This window comes from Lepidochelys kempii, chromosome 1 (genome assembly GCF_965140285.1).
Source record: "Lepidochelys kempii isolate rLepKem1 chromosome 1, rLepKem1.hap1, whole genome shotgun sequence".
Classification (NCBI taxonomy): Eukaryota; Metazoa; Chordata; order Testudines; family Cheloniidae; genus Lepidochelys; species Lepidochelys kempii.
The window spans coordinates 28,055,088-28,072,002 of NC_136380.1; the positions used below are offsets into that span (position 1 = coordinate 28,055,088).

At 41.0% G+C, this 16,915-nt stretch overlaps 1 protein-coding gene across 3 annotated transcripts in view; it reads left to right on the plus strand.

Annotated features, from left to right (window-relative positions):
• The window catches only part of DEUP1 (deuterosome assembly protein 1), a 94,521-nt gene extending 80,295 nt beyond the window's left edge, over positions 1–14,226 (plus strand). For 2 of the 3 annotated variants that reach the window (XM_073337015.2, XM_073337004.2), the window contains exons 13-14: positions 4,920–5,145; positions 12,707–14,225. In XM_073337015.2, coding sequence (XP_073193116.1) covers positions 4,920–5,145; positions 12,707–12,880 — 400 coding nt within the window. In that variant the 3' untranslated portion in view covers positions 12,881–14,225. Of the gene's footprint in view, positions 1–4,919; positions 5,146–12,706 lie in introns of all 3 variants that reach the window. The other variant, XM_073336994.2, reaches the window with a different exon arrangement.
• Positions 14,227–16,915: the final 2,689 nt, after the last annotated feature.

Consider the following 16,915-nt stretch of genomic DNA (forward strand, 5'->3'; position numbering starts at 1 on the left):
TGACCCAGTATGGCCATTCTTTATGTTCTTAATCTTTTTAGTCTCTCCTCTTATGGAAGCCACGCCATACCCTTGACCATCATTGTGGCCCTTCTCTGAACACTTTCCAGTTCCACTACATCCTTTTTGATATGGGGTGACCAAAACTGTACACAGTATTTAAGGTCATGTTAATGGGCACTATAGGGACAGAAATCAAAATTGAAGAAGAGAAACTGGAGAAGGTGGACAATTTTACATACCTTGGAAGTACCATCAGCCAAGATGGTACTAGTTCCGAGGAAATAAGAAGAATTGGGAAGGCAAATGCTGCATTTGGAAGACTCAAAAACATCTGACGACTCAAAAACATCTCCCTCAAGACAAAGCTGAATGTGTACAAAGCAATTGTTATTGCCATCACAACATATAGCAGTGAGACATGGCAACTTATCAAGAAAGATATGCAAAAAGCTGGATGCATTTCATCACAAATGTCAGAGAAGAATATTGGGAATAACATACAGAGATAGGAAGACGAGGAAGACCATGAATAACATGGAAATGAACAATTCTGAACGACATCAAGAACCTCAACATGAAATGGGAAGGTTTGGAGAGAAGGGCAGTTAACAGGCAAGGATGGCAAATGTGGGTAGCCCAATGTGCAGCAAAGCATGGGCTGGACTAAGGTCTAAGGTCTAGCCATGGATTAAAGTGGCATTATGATATTTTAAGTGCCTAGGCACCTAATTCATATTGAAACCAATGGGAATTCGGCACTAAGCTCTTCTGAAAATACCACTAGGCATCTGCATCTTTAGGAGCCAAAAACTCCTTTGAAAATATGGCCTTTAGGCACTTTGGTAGTGTTAGAGGCAATGGAAGAACCCAGTGGGCATATAGAACTGTGTTGTTTTTTTATAACCATAACATCTCAGAATAGAAATCTAAACAAATACTTCAGAATAAAATATAACTAATTCTAATTAACAATGTTAAGCACTTGGAAGTGTGACCAATTTTGACATTATAGAACAGTTTTTTGGCTACTTCTTTGTGCCCCACTTTCTCTAGAATTTCAAATGCAAAGGAACTGGCCAGTGGGTGACATGAGCACCTTTCCCTGATAAGTTTGTAACTGAAGTCACTGTAGTTAGCATGCCAACAAGGGGGCCAGGGGAGGCTGAATTACTGCCTGTTCAAGCCTCTGTGTTGGTGCAGTGCAGTGTCAGGTTTGAAGGAGCCAGAACTTTGTAGTTGTTGCACATGGAAGTAGAGAACATATCTTCATGAGCTAAGAGATTTAGGGCTTCTGTGGCTGGCCAAAAAATTCTCAGAGTAGGTCATGAAGCTACTAGGATACGTGATGGCTCTAACTGGTAAATCTTGGGTCTGGTATTCAAGAAGTAAAGGGCCCATGTGTTTCCAGTTTAAAGTCTAATTTACATATTCAGTTGCCATAAATGCATGCACAAATTGGGTACTTGTGTTGACAAATATGATAATTGTCCATTTAAATCAAATGTGCAAATTCCACATGTATTTTGTATGCACATTAACATACAAGACTTTTTGAAAATCAGGTCCATTGTGTTCTTCTAATTCTGTGTTCCCAAACAAGGAACTACATCAACATTTTCCCAAACAACTATAGTTAAAGTTTCAATCATCAGATGAATGCAGATGAACCAGACAATTGTTGCTGGTTTATTTTGAGGCTAGGACATGTTTTATTTTATTGTGAACATAAACTATGTTATTTCTGTTTTAATTTGCTTCTGTTTCCATGGTAATTATGACATCGGAGAAAGGGCAAAAATATATTTTTTTAGATAGTAAAAATAGAAACATGTGGTGCTACAAATTACAGTTTGGGTTATTACATTTTGCCTGTGTACATTTCCCATGCAGTTTCAGTTGGATGGGGGTTACTTTGTGTCCACCACAACCATGAAGTTATTCCTATGCTGTATGTGTATATATCAATGATTCTATCCGAGGCCAAATGATAATACAAATAATAAGCAAAATGCAAAAACTTGATAAATGGTTAACCTGCACCTTTTTAGAATTTGACTTGCCTGTAAAAACAAATAGTCTTGTTTTCACAGATTTTCAGATCTTTTCATACCTTTAATCTTGTATTAAAATTAGAACTCTGTTTTTACACATTATGATACATTGAATTGGCAGAAATTTAAAGTCAAAATGATCAAACATGAATGTCTAAAGTTAGGCTACAAAATCCATAATAAAGGCACCTAAATATAGGTGGCCTGTTTTTCAAAGAGAGTGAGCAGCATAGGTCCATTGACTTCAGTGGAGACTGGGGTTGCTAAGCACCTTTGAAAAATTAGGCCACCTATATTTAGGTATGTAAATATTTTTTGTTTTTACTACCTTAAAAATATTATAACTGCAGACACCTAGGTTTGGAAATGATGGCCTTTGTGAAGTAAATTTCAATATAAATCAGTAATAACTATTATTAAATACAGTGATACAGGAGGACCAGAGAGCAGTGGGAGAGTGCTAGAGGGGAAATATATAAACTCAAGGCTAATTAAGGTGTGGTTCCCTGTAGACTAGGGAAGGTGGCTGCAGGTTAATTGGAGCACCTGCAGTCAATTAAGGCCCTGTTAGGAACCTAATAAAAAACCCCTGCATCAGGCAGACAAGGGAGGAGGAGGTGGCAGCATTGGAGCTGTGTTGAGAGATTTGGAAGTCCTGAGAATTGAAGTAAGGAAGACCCTGTCCCCCAGCATCTGACAGAGGGTAACCCACCTAAGGGGGATGAGGGTAAGAAACCCACAGGGGTTGAGAGGGGCTGGGACTCAGAGTGAGGAGCAAACCCAGACCCCTCCCCTGCTTCTCTCCTCTATCATCTTCCCAGGCTAGTAGCGGGGCCCTTGGCACCCAAGAGCAGGGGCAAAGGGTGGTATCTTAGCTCTCATACCAAGAAAAGCTCAGGACTCCCCAGACTAAAATTGGCTATCTTCTCACAATACATAGAGAATCAGGTTTGAAAAAACAGATCGCAGAGACCTTTGCTGTGGGCTTTTAGAGGAAATTACTTTCAAAAAGGTCAAAACACAAAATGAGCAATTCAATGTTTTTATTATTCAAGCCAGCTCTCTTCAGTAGGCTGTCTTCTTCACTGTGCCTTTACTCCAAAGGTAGACTAAATGGGCTCTAAAATGGTGGGGTGGGGAGGATTTATTCTGTGCTCCAAAGAGCAAGCTGTATGTATTCAGTGAGCGGTAAGGAGTAAAGTGGAAAATTCGACTAAAGGTAGAGTAAACATTAGATGACTCTGTCTTACTTTCAGAGTATCTCTTCTTGGAGTGGATAATAATTACAGCATTCCAATTGTACTACACCTGAGTATTACATTCTGCTTATTTTAATCCCCACTTCATTTGTAATTAGAGAAGATATTCTTCATTACTTCTTTGATGCGGCCTTTACATATTCCCATTTGTGGGATGCTCCCTGCCCCCACAACTCCAGCGAACTTCTAGTAAAAGAGTGTTTTAAAAGTTCCTAGTATTACTGCATATACACTGCCTCACAGTATCAAATATTCAAAATGATATTATACAAGGGCTATGTGGTCCCTAACTGTCTCAATTCCTTCCTTTCTGCATCTAGCTATGGGAATAGGGACCTTCACTCCATGCTTGGAGACTTTTTTGTATACTAGCATATTACATTAGTAAAATGCTTTGGGATCCTTGGTGATTTAAGTCGGTATACAAATTTAGGATTACTGTAAGCTTTGAAGTAGGTAACATGGAATATCTGTACTTACAAAAGCAGAACACTTCTTTGTAATAAGCTCAGACTTTAATACAATGGAAACTTTTACCACTACAAAAAGTATTCTAAGAGAAAAACCTGCTATGTAAGAAAAAATGAGGTTATCGGATTTCTCTGGTTTTCACACTTTGGTACATATTACAAATAAAGATACAACTGGAAATTATTCTAATTAAGAAAGCATGTGTATAAGTAAGAAGAAATCAAAACCACATGCTATTTCTCAATATGTTTTTAGCAGTTGCTCAGACAGCTACCAGGGGAATTTGTTTGCAATGCATAGCAAGTAGATTTTTCTTATTCAACAGTTAATTACTTGACTTGAGTTTCAGGTAGATTAAAAAACATACAATTTCAAATCTACTATGGATTACGCCATCAGTAGGGTCCAAAGATTATGGAGCACCATAACACTGTACTTAGATTCTTGAATCAGCTTGAAGTTCTTCAGTTATTATTGTTAGAGAATGAAATACCCTTGTTCAGTTTAAATATGTATTTAATGTTTGTTCTCTTCTCATTCTTGTTTTGACTCTGCACTCATTGAAGTCAATGGCAAAGTTTCCTATTGAGTTTAATGGTGCAAGATCAGGGGCTCCACATGCTAAAGCTTTAATTTTTTTTAAAAAGCATTAGGTCTAAATCCTAGGCACCTGCATGTATTTATATCCATATGACATTTGAATGGATCAAAATCCACTTACCAAAACACCATAAATAGGGTATCCCCTTCCTATCTCTTACACTCTCATATTGTAGCTCATTGTATCAGTTAAAGCATGAGAAAATATAGATGTTAGCAGACCTGCAGGTCAACTACATTGGACTGTGTCAGACCAAGGTGGGGAATAAATTTCAGAGATGGCACTTTCAGAGAATGACAATTGTACAGACTACTGTTTTAAGCTGATTTAAACTTATCTGTCATGGAACTCAGACATGAAGCTGTTTGAAAAGCAAAGAGGACAAAATTATATGAACAGAAACCATAACCTAACAAACTATGAAATATAGTTAACTGGTCTTCCTATTTGAAAACACTATTTTATTATTTTAGAACTTTACAAAATTGAATGGCAAATGAAACCTATGCAACCAACTGTCTTTGAACTCTACAGAAACCAAAATCTTGCTCTACATGGTCAAGGTGATATCATTGATACTAAAAGTGGCAGCAGTCTACCATCTCAGAGACTTAGCAGAGATCATGACCAGAAACTAGATTGTAAATCTCCATCACCACCAATGTTCTATCCTTCACACTACAACAGCCCATTTCCTGAAAAGCATAGGTGTGATGTTGTACTGAGCCATGTGTACAGTGTGGAAGAAGTCAACCCAATGGTGAGTAGTTAATTTACTTTAAACACAGAGGTAGCCAAAGTTCAGTCTATAGGGCAAATGTGATTCATGGATTCCTATAATATAGTTTACATTTGCTGTTATGGTATATTTCATGCTTAGGCATACCTCAGTGTTAGTGGTGATGATGGTTATCATCCACTATTATGAAAATACGGTGTGAGCTTCAGGCTTTTAGCAAGTTGCTAGTATGGCCTTCAGCTGGGGCACCCTGCTTTAACAATTCTATCACAGTAAATTCATGACTACTCTAATAAGGACCCTAATGTGCTGTTAGAAAATAAAATTTCTATAGAAGTAGATTAATGGATAAAATGAAAGGGATCTGTGTACCTGTTGTATCCAAACATGAAAGAGAAAATCCTGAATGTTGTAATCTCTCTTTTTCTTAAAGGGAAAGAGTAAAATTGTAGCATTGTCAGTCCTCTCCATGTCACTCTTCACAGTGGGGTGTTTGCCATCTCTATGGCAACTGGGGGCAGACCACATCTTTGCTGCAAGCCTGGGTCTAGGACTGCCAATCAAGAAGAATTCCCTAGAATTCTCTGCCTCCAAACTGCACATGCTGCAGCCTCCAGGACTCCCTTTGTAGCAGAACTTTTGCAGAAATTGTGTGTGTGTGCGCGCATGTGTCTATCAATTTCTTCATTGGCTTTAGATTTTTGTCCTCAACATTGGTAAACAGGAAAGAGAAATCATATTTTGGCTCTCTGAAGTGGGTTTGAAGGACAGCACCTCTCCTTCCTGTCTCCCTGCACAGTAAATGGCAGACAAGGACAACAGGCCAAAGGGAAACTAGCTCCCAGCCAGTGCATGGGCTAGGTCCATGTTCTAACAATTGAGCAGACCATTTGGAAGCTGCCTTCATTGAAACCAGGCCAGTATCTGTGGCATGGGTCATAGAGTAAGTAAGTTTGTTTTGTTTCAAAGCCCATCCCAGCCTCCATGCCCCATCCTCCCCTAGTCATAGGGCCCCTATTTCAACAACTTGTAGAGAAGGGAGGAAAGGTTCACTGGAGCATCCTGACTCTTGCAGAGGGCAAGTTCTCCCCGTAGCAACCAGAAGGAAAAATTTCTGCTCCCAGCCAGTCTGTAAGCAAGGTCCATGCCAAGGTGCTTGAAGACCACAAAACATGCCCTCTTCCTACAAGTACTTTTACCTGTAAGGCCTCAGCTGCCATGAAAAGTTAGATTCAATGACCCTTGTGATCCTGTCTGATCTTATGATTCTATACCAGCTCCTGTGACCTTTCTGATACCAATGAGTAATTTGCCTTCAATGGCACCAGCTCATTCCTCATTTTGTGAAGTCAGTCCCTAATCAGCACAGATCCAGCAGCAGGGAGCATGGGATGAAGTGATTCAGATCCTCTACTGTGGGGAGGTCATAAAATGACCACTATTTTCCTTAAGAAGATATGCAGGATACATGCCTGTAGACTTTCCTTACAATCTCCCAGGAATAGCACTCTCTTCTTCAGGGGGCCCCTCCCACCTTTTCCCAGGGATTTTTGACCCAGGGACTGGTGAAGGATCTTAGCATTAAAAGGGACAGCCTAAGAATATAGGAACAGTCATACTGGGTCAGACCAAAGGTCCTTCTAGCCCAGTATCCTGTGCTGGCCAATGCCAGGTGCCCCAGAGGGAAAGAACAGAACAGGTAATCCTCAAGTGATCCATCCCCTGTCACCCATTCTCAGCTTCTGGCAAACAGAGGCTGGGCATACCATCCCTGTCCATCTTGGCTAATAGCCCTTGATGGACCTATCCTCCATGAACTTATCTAGTTCTTTTTGAATGCTGTTATAGACTTGGCCTTCACAACATCCTCTGGCAAGAAGTTCTATGGGTTGACACTGCGTTGTGTGGAAAAAATACTTCCTTTGGTTTGTTTTAAACCTACTGCCTATTAATTTCATTTGGTGACCCGGAGTTCTTGTGTTATCATAAGGAGTAAATGAACTTCTGCCTTTATTTTCTCCACACCAGTCATGATTTTATTGGCCTCTATTATATCACCCCTTAGTCTTCTCTTTTCCAAGCTGAAAAGTCCCAGTCTCTCCTCATATGGCAGCCATTCCGTACTCTTAATCATTTTTGTTGCCCTTTTCTGAACCTTCTCCAATTCTAAATCTCTTTTTGAGATGGGGTGACCACATCTGCATGCAGTATTCAAGATATGGGCATATCATGGATTAATATAGAGACAATATATTTTCTGTCTTATTTATCCCTTTCCTAATGATTCCAAACATTCTGTTAGCTTTTTTTGACTGCTGCTGCACATTGAGTGGATGTTTTCAGACGGCTATCCACAATGACTCCAAGACCTTTCTTGAGTGGTAAAAGCCAATTTAGACCTCATCGTTATTATATATTCATAGCTGGGATTATGTTTTCCAATGTGCATTACTTTGCATTTATCAACATTGAATTTCATCTGCCATTTTGTTGCCCAGTCACCCAGTTCTGAGAGATCTTTTTGTAGACCACCTTTGTGGTCTGCCTGGGACTTAACTATCTTGAGTAGTTTTGTATCATCTGCAAATTTTGCCACCTCACTGTTTACCCCTTTTTCCAGATCGCTTATGAATATGTTAAATAGGACTGGGCCCAGTACAGATCCCTGGGGGACACCACTATTTACCTTTCTCCATTCTGAAACTGACCCTTTGTTTCCTATCTTTTAACCAGTTACCAGTCCATGAGAGGACCTTCCCTCTTATCCCATGACAGCTTACTTTGCTTAAGAGCCTTTGGTAAGGGACCTTGTCAAAGGCTTTCTGAAATCTAAGTACATTATATCCACTAGCTCCCTCTCGTCCATGTGCTGCTGACTCCCCTCAAAGAATTCTAGTAGATTGGTGAGGCATGATTTCCCTTTACAAAAACCCTGTTGATTCTTCCCCAACAAATTATGTTCATCTGTGTCTGACAATTTTGTTCTTTACTATCGTTTCAACCAGTTAGCTCAGTACTGAAGTCAGGCTTACCGGCCTGTAATTGCTGGGTTCACCTCTGGAGCCCTTTTTAAAAATTGGCATCACATTAGCTATCCTCCAGTCATTTGGTACAGAGCTGATTTAAATGATAGGTTACAGACTACAATTAGTAGTTCTGCAGTTTCACATTTGAGTTCCTTCAGAACTCTTGGTTCTCATGATTTATTACTGTTTAGGTTATCAGTTTGTTCCAAAACCTCCTCTAATGACACCTCAATCTGGGACAGTTCCTCAGATTTGTCACCTAAAAAGAATGGCTCAGGTTTGGGAATCTCCCTCACATCCTCAACCGTGAAGACCAATGTAAAGAATTCATTTAGTTTTGCCACAATGGCTTTATCATCCCTGAGTGCTGCTTTAGCATCTCAATCATAAGCCTAAAGTCTTAAGTCCTCTGCCGAGATCCTCTAAGGAGGAGAAATCTCTAAAATTGAGGCTCTGAGCAAGATACATCAGACTCTCAAGTAAGTTTTTTCCAGAAGTAAGCACAAATGGGGGTTTAGCTTCATAAGTACTTATTTTCTTAGACAATGAAACACCAATAAATAAGTTCATAAATAAATAAAAATGGGAATGTTGATGAAGAGGTGTGTGATTCTTCCTCTGCTGGTTTATAAAGGAGTGGGAATTTCTCTATTGAGACCTACTCATACCTAAGGACTACCAATTCTTCATTACTCTGCCTCAACTGAAGCCTGCTGCATCCTTAGTAAAGGACATAGTTTAACTAAGGGCATATTCCTGCCAAACACACAACAGGAAAATAAAACTGCCTCAGGGCTGATAGTATTGCCTGCAGTCTCTTATTGTGGGAGGTCTATGCTCAACAGGGAGGCCACTGTGAGTGTGCATAAAGAAAAACATGACACAAAATCTATTTTAAACTAAGCTTCCCTAGCAACTTTTTCAAGAATGATGCTTCACCTGACTGATTTGCTATACATTCAAATATGTTCTAAGGTCAACCATAGCTTGAAGGAATTGGAATAGCATGCTAAACTGATATCCTTCTAAATGTTTTGTTGGTAAGCTCTTTAGGGACAAAGCAGTCACTGATGCTTTAAACAAGGGAATAAGGGGTTTCTGAAGTCTGGGCAGATTTCCCCCTTTAATTGTCATCTGGGAGTGAATCAGCTAAGAAAATGAGTGCTTGAGATGTCCCAGAGTCAAGTTTATCCTTTCCCCATGTATGTTAAAATAAACCACCACTATCAATAAGACCCTTTGTGATATCAGAAGATTAAAAGTGCAGTCAGCCATCTTCTACTTATTGGAACAACAGAACCAGCTTCATGAAGAAACAGTTATTTTGGAAAGGGCACAAGATTCTTTGTGGTAAAAGAGAAACGATGGCATAGAAATCTCAGGTGCCTCAACAAGTCCATAAGAAGATCAATATTTTAAGTGGAAATACTGAAATCCATCATTGCAGAATTTTCTTCCCCAGACCTCAGAATACAAAAATAAATTTCTTGTAGTCCCTACTGATCAGGGAGAGTCACCCAGAGATACTTTAGCTTCAGCTACACAAGAAGCATTTTCAATACAGAGTACTCCCTTTTTGGACTTGTAACTGCTATGTGGTATTCACAAATGCCATATTTCATCCCTCCCTTCAAGTGAAAAGGATACATGTCTGTCTGTCTGTCTCTCTGGACAAAAGCTTATGCGCAAATAAATTGGTTAGTCTCTAAGGTGCCACAAGTACTCCTTTTCTTTTTGTGAATACAGACTAACACGGCTGCTCCTCTGAAACTTCTCATCATGATACTCAGGCCTCAGCAGTCATCACAAAATACCTTCAGAAACAAAAGTTTGAGTAAACAAGTGGAAGGGCCAATTACAGCGCTCACAAAATTCCAGCATTTAACTTATCTTCTAAGATAAACTTTATTTTAGAAGAGAGACAGAAGAAAATAAAGTCTGACATTAGCAGACCTCTCCTAAGACACAATCTCTGACAGCTCCTGGGTTTTTTGGTCTCATTTATACCCAGCACAATTCTTTATTTGCTTCCAGATAGCAATTCCAGCAAATAAGTATATAAAGATCTTGGTCCAGATCCAGTACTAGCATCTCATGTTGAATTCATTCTTAATATTATTTAATAGCTACCTGAAGTCAGGTCTAAACTACAGATAACAGATGCCATGTGGACTCTTACGTGAGGGTTGTGGTTCACAGATGAAACACTAAGTATAACCTGTCTCATCCTATGGACTTTTGACTAGGTCCCAAGCAGTCTCTGCGGCCTTTCTAGCTAGCATTTCCATATTAGACATTTTCAAAGTGACAACCTGCTTGTCTGGTCATATATTTACCTCTCACAACGGTCGAGTGGTTCAATAGACTCCGAACCCACCTCCGTTTGGAACTGCTTGTGAATCCTGTATAGGGGAATGGACACATGCAATCGCTCAAAGAAGAACAGTTACTAACCTTCCTGTAACTGTTCTTCAAAATGTGTTGCCTATGTCCATTCCACTATAGGTGTGTGTGCACTCGAGTGCATAGTTGTCAGAGTGTTTCCCTTTAACGGTACCCATTGGGGGGCATCCTCTGCTGTATCATGCACTGAACGCAGGCATAACAGAGACACCCCTGACCCCTCCTCAGTTCCTTTCTACCGGAAGACTCCAATTGAGAGGGGAAGGAGGGTGGTTCATGGAATGGATATGTGCAATCACTAGAAGAAGAAATGGTTTCTGTAACTGTTGTTCTTCAAGATATATGTTGCATGTGTCCATTCCATGACCCACCCTCCTTCCCCTCTCTATTTGTCTCCTGGTAGGAAGGAACTGAGGAGGGTTGGGGGAAGAGGGGGGCTCTACCCTTATGTGCACTGCATGAGCAATGAACACACAGACAGCAGAGGACACTTGTGCCATCCTGATGTATAGAGCTAAGGCGAAAAGCTCTGCAGCAGCTGTGCACTGGAGGACACACACCTAAGTAGAATGAACATGTACGACATCTCAAAGAACGTTACTAATTTTTTCCTGTAACAGTTTCTTCCTGATGGGCAGTCCTAAGTCCAGCTCAGACCAAAGATTTGGTCTGCTCCAGTTGCCATGGAGATGGGGAACATCCCACTGTGAAGACTGTGACATGGAGGTCCTAGAATAAAAATTAAGTGGTAGGAGAAATGAGATGTAACCCACACCAGGTTGAGGCTAATACTAAAAAGAAAAGGAATACTAAAGTTTTTCTGAGTGTCTTGGTTGCCGGTATTCCTGAATTAACATTCTTTTAGAGGGCCATCTATCTAACTTCTTAAGATGCGGGGAAAAAAAAAAGTCTTTTCTTTTCAATATATCCCATCATTTCATACAGTGTTTGCCAAGAGGCTACTCTAAATTACACCAGGGACTGAAGTGCCCTGTGACTGGCCCAAGGATCTTGAGGATAGCAGGGGAGCCAAATTGTGACCGGTAGTACATTTCATAGAATCATAGAATATCAGGGTTGGAAGGGACCCCAGAAGGTCATCTAGTCCAACCCCCTGCTTGAAGCATGACCAATTCCCAGTTAAATCATCCCAGCCAGGGCTTTGTCAAGCCTGACCTTAAAAACCTCTAAGGAAGGAGATTCTACCACCTCCCTAGGTAACGCATTCCAGTGTTTCACCACCCTCTTAGTGAAAAAGTTTTTCCTAATATCCAATCTAAACCTCCCCCACTGCAACTTGAGACCATTACTCCTCGTTCTGTCATCTGCTACCATTGAGAACAGTCTAGAGCCATCCTCTTTGGAACCCCCTTTCAGGTAGTTGAAAGCAGTTATCAAATCCCCCCTCATTCTTCTCTTCTGCAGGCTAAACAATCCCAGCTCCCTCAGCCTCTCCTCATAAGTCATGTGTTCCAGTCCCCTAATCATTTTTGTTGCCCTTCGCTGGACTCTCTCCAATTTATCCACATCCTTCTTGAAGTGTGGGGCCCAAAACTGGACACAGTACTCCAGATGAGGCCTCACCAATGTCGAATAGAGGGGAACGATCACGTCCCTCGATCTGCTCGCTATGCCCCTACTTATACATCCCAAAATGCCATTGGCCTTCTTGGCAACAAGGGCACACTGTTGACTCATATCCAGTTTCTCGTCCACTGTCACCCCTAGGTCCTTTTCCGCAGAACTGCTGCCTAGCCATTCGGTCCCTAGTCTGTAGCGGTGCATTGGGTTCTTCCGTCCTAAGTGCAGGACCCTGCACTTATCCTTATTGAACCTCATCAGATTTCTTTTGGCCCAATCCTCCAATTTGTCTAGGTCCTTCTGTATCCTATCCCTCCCCTCCAGCGTATCTACCACTCCTCCCAGTTTAGTATCATCCGCAAATTTGCTGAGAGTGCAATCCACACCATCCTCCATTTAAATATGTAGTGACACGCCTAAGGCCTAAGTCTATGTTTTAGTAAAAGATGGTAACTTTGCATATTTTCTAGCTTGTAAAACTTATGAAAAATTTGTTTTATGCTTCAATAATGTAAAAATATTGCTGTACTTTCAATTCTGTACTACCTGTGCCTGCTCTATGTATTGTTCAGATTCACCCAGAGATGTCCTTACCTACAACTGCAACAGAAAAGTTCTTTCAAGAAGAAGAGAAACGAGCAAAAGAATTTGAAGAGATTTTAAATTCACACATTGAAGAACTACAAAGGCATTCTGAAAATACTGTCAAAAAATATGCCAGGCTAAAGCAAAATAGACATATATGAGCCTTTTAGCTTTTTATATGCAGTTTAAAAACAAATAAAGGTATAACCAAGTAGTTACTCTTCTGATTCTCAAAACTAAAATCTGCTACCATTTTCTTGAATTTACACAGATAGCTAGTGTCTTGTAATATAAATTTTGGGGGGGGAGGGTTTGCATTCCTATATTAACATGACACATTGTTCTGTTGTTGCTTTAGTTACAGTGTATATTTGCAATCTAAGACATATCTAGAAATTAAATATGTAATTTGTTTTTGTCTACTTGTGTGCTCCAGAAACGCATTTGGACCACTGTAAATTAAGTAAAGATACATGAAACTTGATTGGGTAAGGGAGCTATCTAATCAATGGAACTGGCCACTTGAGACTATACCTAGTCTAAGGGGATTCTCTAGCTTGCATAGAACCGGAATAACAGTTTTACACTGTTCTATTCACAGCTCATAGCATCATGGGCATAGCTGTGCTCTGGTTATTCTTGGCAACAAGAATAGCTGTTTATGTCCATTGCAGCTGAGCCTGCTCTAACCCATGCTTAGGACCAGGCAAGCCCACAGCATGGTCAAGAGTAGGGAAAGGGCAAACATACCTTGAATTCACCTTTCCCACCCCACTTTGCTTTGCATTACTGTGATAAGCAGAGTTCAGCTGGAACAGAGCATCTTACCTATAACTAGGGCCTGACCAAATTCACAGCCCTGAACAACACATCACAGACTGTGAAATCTGGTCATTTGTGTGCTTTTACCTTATACTGTACAGATTTTACACTGAAGACCAGCGTTTCTCAAACTGGGGAGCCTGATCCAAAAGAGGGTTGCAGGGGAGTGAGGGGGGGTGTTGCAAGGTTATTTTACGGGGGTCACAGTATTGCCACCCTTCTGCACTGCCTTCAGAGCTAGGGGGCTGGAGAGCAGCGGCTGTTGGCCAGGCGCCCCTGTCTGAAGGCGGTGCCCCACCAGCAGCAGCAGCAGCAGCAACAGCACAGACGCAAGGGTGGCAATACCATACCATACTATCCTTACTTCTGTGCTGCTGCAGGCAATGGCTCTGCCTTCAGAGCTGGGCTCCCGGCCAGCAGCCGCTGCTCTCCAGCTACTCCGCTCCACAGGCAGCTCCGCCACCAGCAGCAGTGCAGAAGTAAGACTAGCAGTACCGCAACCCCCCGCCACCAATTACAACACTGAAATTTCAGATTTAAATCGCTGACATCATGACATTTGGAATTTTTAAAATCCTATGACTGTGAAACTGACCAAAATGGACCGTGAATTTGGTAGGGCCCTACCTATAATGGTTTACAAGTTTTTCATTAATATTTAAATATCTGAAAAAAAATGTATTAAAAGTAAATCTTTCTGCAAAGCAAATATTGGTGTTTAAGTATAATGTTGGCCTATTGTTTTTATCTCAGCATAGACCATGTAAAACCTTTGTCCTCAGACTATATAGATTGCTGAACATCCCCTTTGTAAAGGCTCTAAGCAGTTACTACTTTTCCAATTCTCAATCCTTCTTCCAACCCAATGCTCTGCAGCGTGAGTAACTCTGTGTTTCACATGGCCGTTCCTTTTATTTGCAGTTCATACTAAATTCTATTGCTATGCAAGTGGAACAGTCAGAAAGTACAGGAGCCAATTAACAATTGACTTGAATGGAATAGTTACAGAAAAGCTATAGTACAGCATATAGTGCACTTGCTGTTTGCAACTTCCTGGAAAAAGCTGGAGAAAAATAATACTGGTGAATCAAATAGGCTGGTTTGTGAGTAACAGAATTATCATTAATATTCTAGCCCACTCTAAAATGTGAATTGTTTTTGGAAGCTCTCTCTCCAACATAGCAAAACGCACTATTTCACACTTAGACAAAACAGCCAGATTTTAAATACCAATTTGCTCAGTTTTCAATAAAGTGAGTAATGATAATGAAAATGTAAAAGAACCATAAACTCAGGCAAATAAAACTAAAGAAAGCTGGAGAGCAAAGAGTGAACAAAAAGATGATGAAAGAGTATTTGAACAAACTAAATAAATGTAACTTCAGTTTAAGAGATGATGCATCTGGAAGTTTTAAAAGAACTATGGTAGAAATTTAGGAATCTCTGGAAATAATATTCAGAAAATTATAAATCAGAAGTTGACCCTGGAGACTAAGAAAGCAAAAATTTGTCTTTAAGAATGATAGAGAGGAAGATAATAGAAGATATTGACATATTAGCCTTGTTTCTTTTCCAAGCAAAATATTCAAACATATAATCAAGTCAGTATTGCCCAGATCCTCAAAGATACTTAGGTGTTGTTCCAACATGTGTCACAACACCTAATCCCTGCACAGTCCAGTGAAATCCTCAACCCTAAGCATGGGGAGAGTTAGACCCCTGAGGCCAGATTCACAATGGTACTTAAGTGCATTAAGTACTTAACTGCCTCTTTAAATGGCAACATTTAGGTACCGCTGACATTCTCAAACCACCACTCAGATGTCACCTGATCTTGTAGCATTGCAACACCTAAATACCTTTTGAACCCAGCCCATAGGCGCCAACTCCGTGGGTGCTCTGGGCTCAACCATGGGGAAAAAAAAGAAGGGATGCTCAGCACACACCAGCCATAGCTGCCAATCATCTGTTGGGCGGCTGGCAGGGAGATGCTCATGGGAGCTGCCCATTCTGTCCAACTCCAACCCAATTTTCTCATTTGTGTTTTCTCTTTTTTTTTTCTTCTATCCAACCTCAGCCCTAGGGCTATTGGTGGGGCTATTCAACACACACACAGTCACGTACAAGTCAGTCCAGGGGCTTCTGAAAACCCTGGTAATCCACAAAGTTTGGATTACCAAAGGTCAGTCTTTCACAGCCATGTTGAGAAGTAGGAAAAAATCCTAGTGATGGGCTCACAATGTTAAGGTTAGCTTTGCAACAAAATGAAATTCATCTCTCATTTATGTGAGATTGGCCTTATTTTTAGAGAGTCCTAAAGAGCATGTGGCCAAAGGCCAGCTCTGTAAAGTAATAGGATTAACCTGTCTGGTGCACTGAGCTAAAGCTAACAGTGTCAGGCCCCCACATTCCATTCCATTCTAAGGGCAGGAAGTAAAAACAGCTTGCTCCTACAAGTCACTCCATGAAGGATATCAGTCATAGTAGCTCTGAACCTGGCTAACAGGCAAAAACTTATAATGAATGCAAGAACAAGTCAGACGCTATGTCTCAGTGATCAGCGAGCCGTGCAGGGAGTGGCTGTAAAAACCCTACCAAGTCAAATTAAACCAAAGATGGACAAATGTTATGAAAAATCATCACGGTATCACATCTTTCTTGGGTTTTTTTTAAACCTCTGAATGTTGGACTTTGACACTGACTTTGGCTTATCCAGCCAAAAGTTAGTACATTGCTCTGAACAGAGGTACTGGAGACTCTGAGGGTATGTCTAGTCTGCAATGTAAACCTAGGATTAGTGGGACTTGAGTCAGCTGACCTGGATTCAAGAACCCAGGGCTTGAGCATCTACACTGAGAGAAAATCCCTAATGTAGGGTTAACAAAAAAAGAGCTTGAACCTTGGGCTCTGGCATCCATACTTCAGCACGCAGGCCTGAGTAAAACCAACCATATCTCAGCCTCCATAGCACCCTCCTGAAACATGGCCACTCTAGTCCTTTGACTGTGGTGCACTGTGGGAAAACTTGACTGTCCACCTTACACACTACAGACAGTTTGAACAGCCTGCCAACACATCCTGCCCAGTGCTCATTTTGGTCTGTGTGCTCCCAGCTACTAGAGACAGCAATATGGAGGAGGCGCCTTTTGAAGGACTTCTTTTGCTTGCACTTTCACTCCTGTGTCAGGCAACAAGCAGCGCTTCCATGATACACTGGTGGACGTTAGTGGCGTGTTCTGAGCCACTAAAGGCACCTGGCACAGCTTATGATGGAGCAAGAAGAGGATAACACAGACATGGCCAACTCAAACTGGCTGATGCTGCTCATGACACACAGTACAGCTACCGCTGCCCCTTATGTAGCCCAGTGCTTC